Source organism: Octopus bimaculoides, chromosome 28 (genome assembly GCF_001194135.2).
Source record: "Octopus bimaculoides isolate UCB-OBI-ISO-001 chromosome 28, ASM119413v2, whole genome shotgun sequence".
In the NCBI taxonomy this organism is placed as follows: Eukaryota; Metazoa; Mollusca; class Cephalopoda; order Octopoda; family Octopodidae; genus Octopus; species Octopus bimaculoides.
Window position 1 is genome coordinate 1,421,828 of NC_069008.1, and position 890 is coordinate 1,422,717.

The following is an 890-nucleotide window of genomic DNA, read 5'->3' on the forward strand; positions in this document are numbered from 1 at the left end:
ATATATATATATATATATATATATATATATATATATATATATATATATAGAGAGAGAGAGAGAGAGAGAGATAGATAGATAGATGGCCCTATATATGTGTGTATGTAAGTACGTATCTGTGTATCTGCGTATGTATGCATGAACATATGCAAGCATGTATGAGTATATACATATATACATGCTTATATGCAGTTATGCATGTATAAATGCATCATCTATACACACACACACATTTATATATTTCTCAATCCGATCATTAGATAGTTAGCTCCCAATTTTGTAAATATTGTCCGAATTTGTTAGTCGTGTATCCATTTTTATTTTCCTCTTGCAGTTTCCGCCGAAAGAGTCAAGAAGACCTACAGATCGTTCATTAACTTCCGTCTAAACGAGAAACGATACTCAGCTGACACCAATTTTGCTGCAACGCCGAAAGGACGAGGGACTGTATATTCAGGACGAGTGGGCATCATGCTTCCATCCCGAGATCCCATCAAACTGACTTCACAAGTAATTTACAATCCTGGAGTGAAAATGGGTTTTTTATTCGGAGCTGAAAATGTCTTCACAAGCAAAGTTCAAGCATCTAGTAAGTAGTTCCACTTTTTGTACAAGGTGTAATGATACGACACTTAGAAAGGCTTCCATAGGTCAAAATTCACTGTATAGATAGTGTTTTGGTCCTTTCTCAAAACCCAACAAATATACATATACATATATATATATATATATATATATATATATTTAAATGGAATAATTATGAATTTTTCCCTTATGGGGTTTTTCACGCTGACTACTTGATAAATTCTTATAAAGATTTTATCCTATTTTTAAATATATATATATTTATATGTATATGTATATATATATGTAAATATATATATATATAT

The 890-nt window shown here is 30.9% G+C and overlaps 1 protein-coding gene across 1 annotated transcript in view; it reads left to right on the forward strand.

Moving 5' to 3' along the window:
• LOC106870588 (uncharacterized) overlaps positions 1-890 on the forward strand; it is a 27,409-nt gene that overhangs the window by 16,552 nt on the left and 9,967 nt on the right. The window contains exon 10 of the mRNA XM_014916718.2: positions 335-589. Coding sequence (XP_014772204.2) covers positions 335-589 — 255 coding nt within the window. The remainder of the gene's footprint in view (positions 1-334; positions 590-890) is intronic.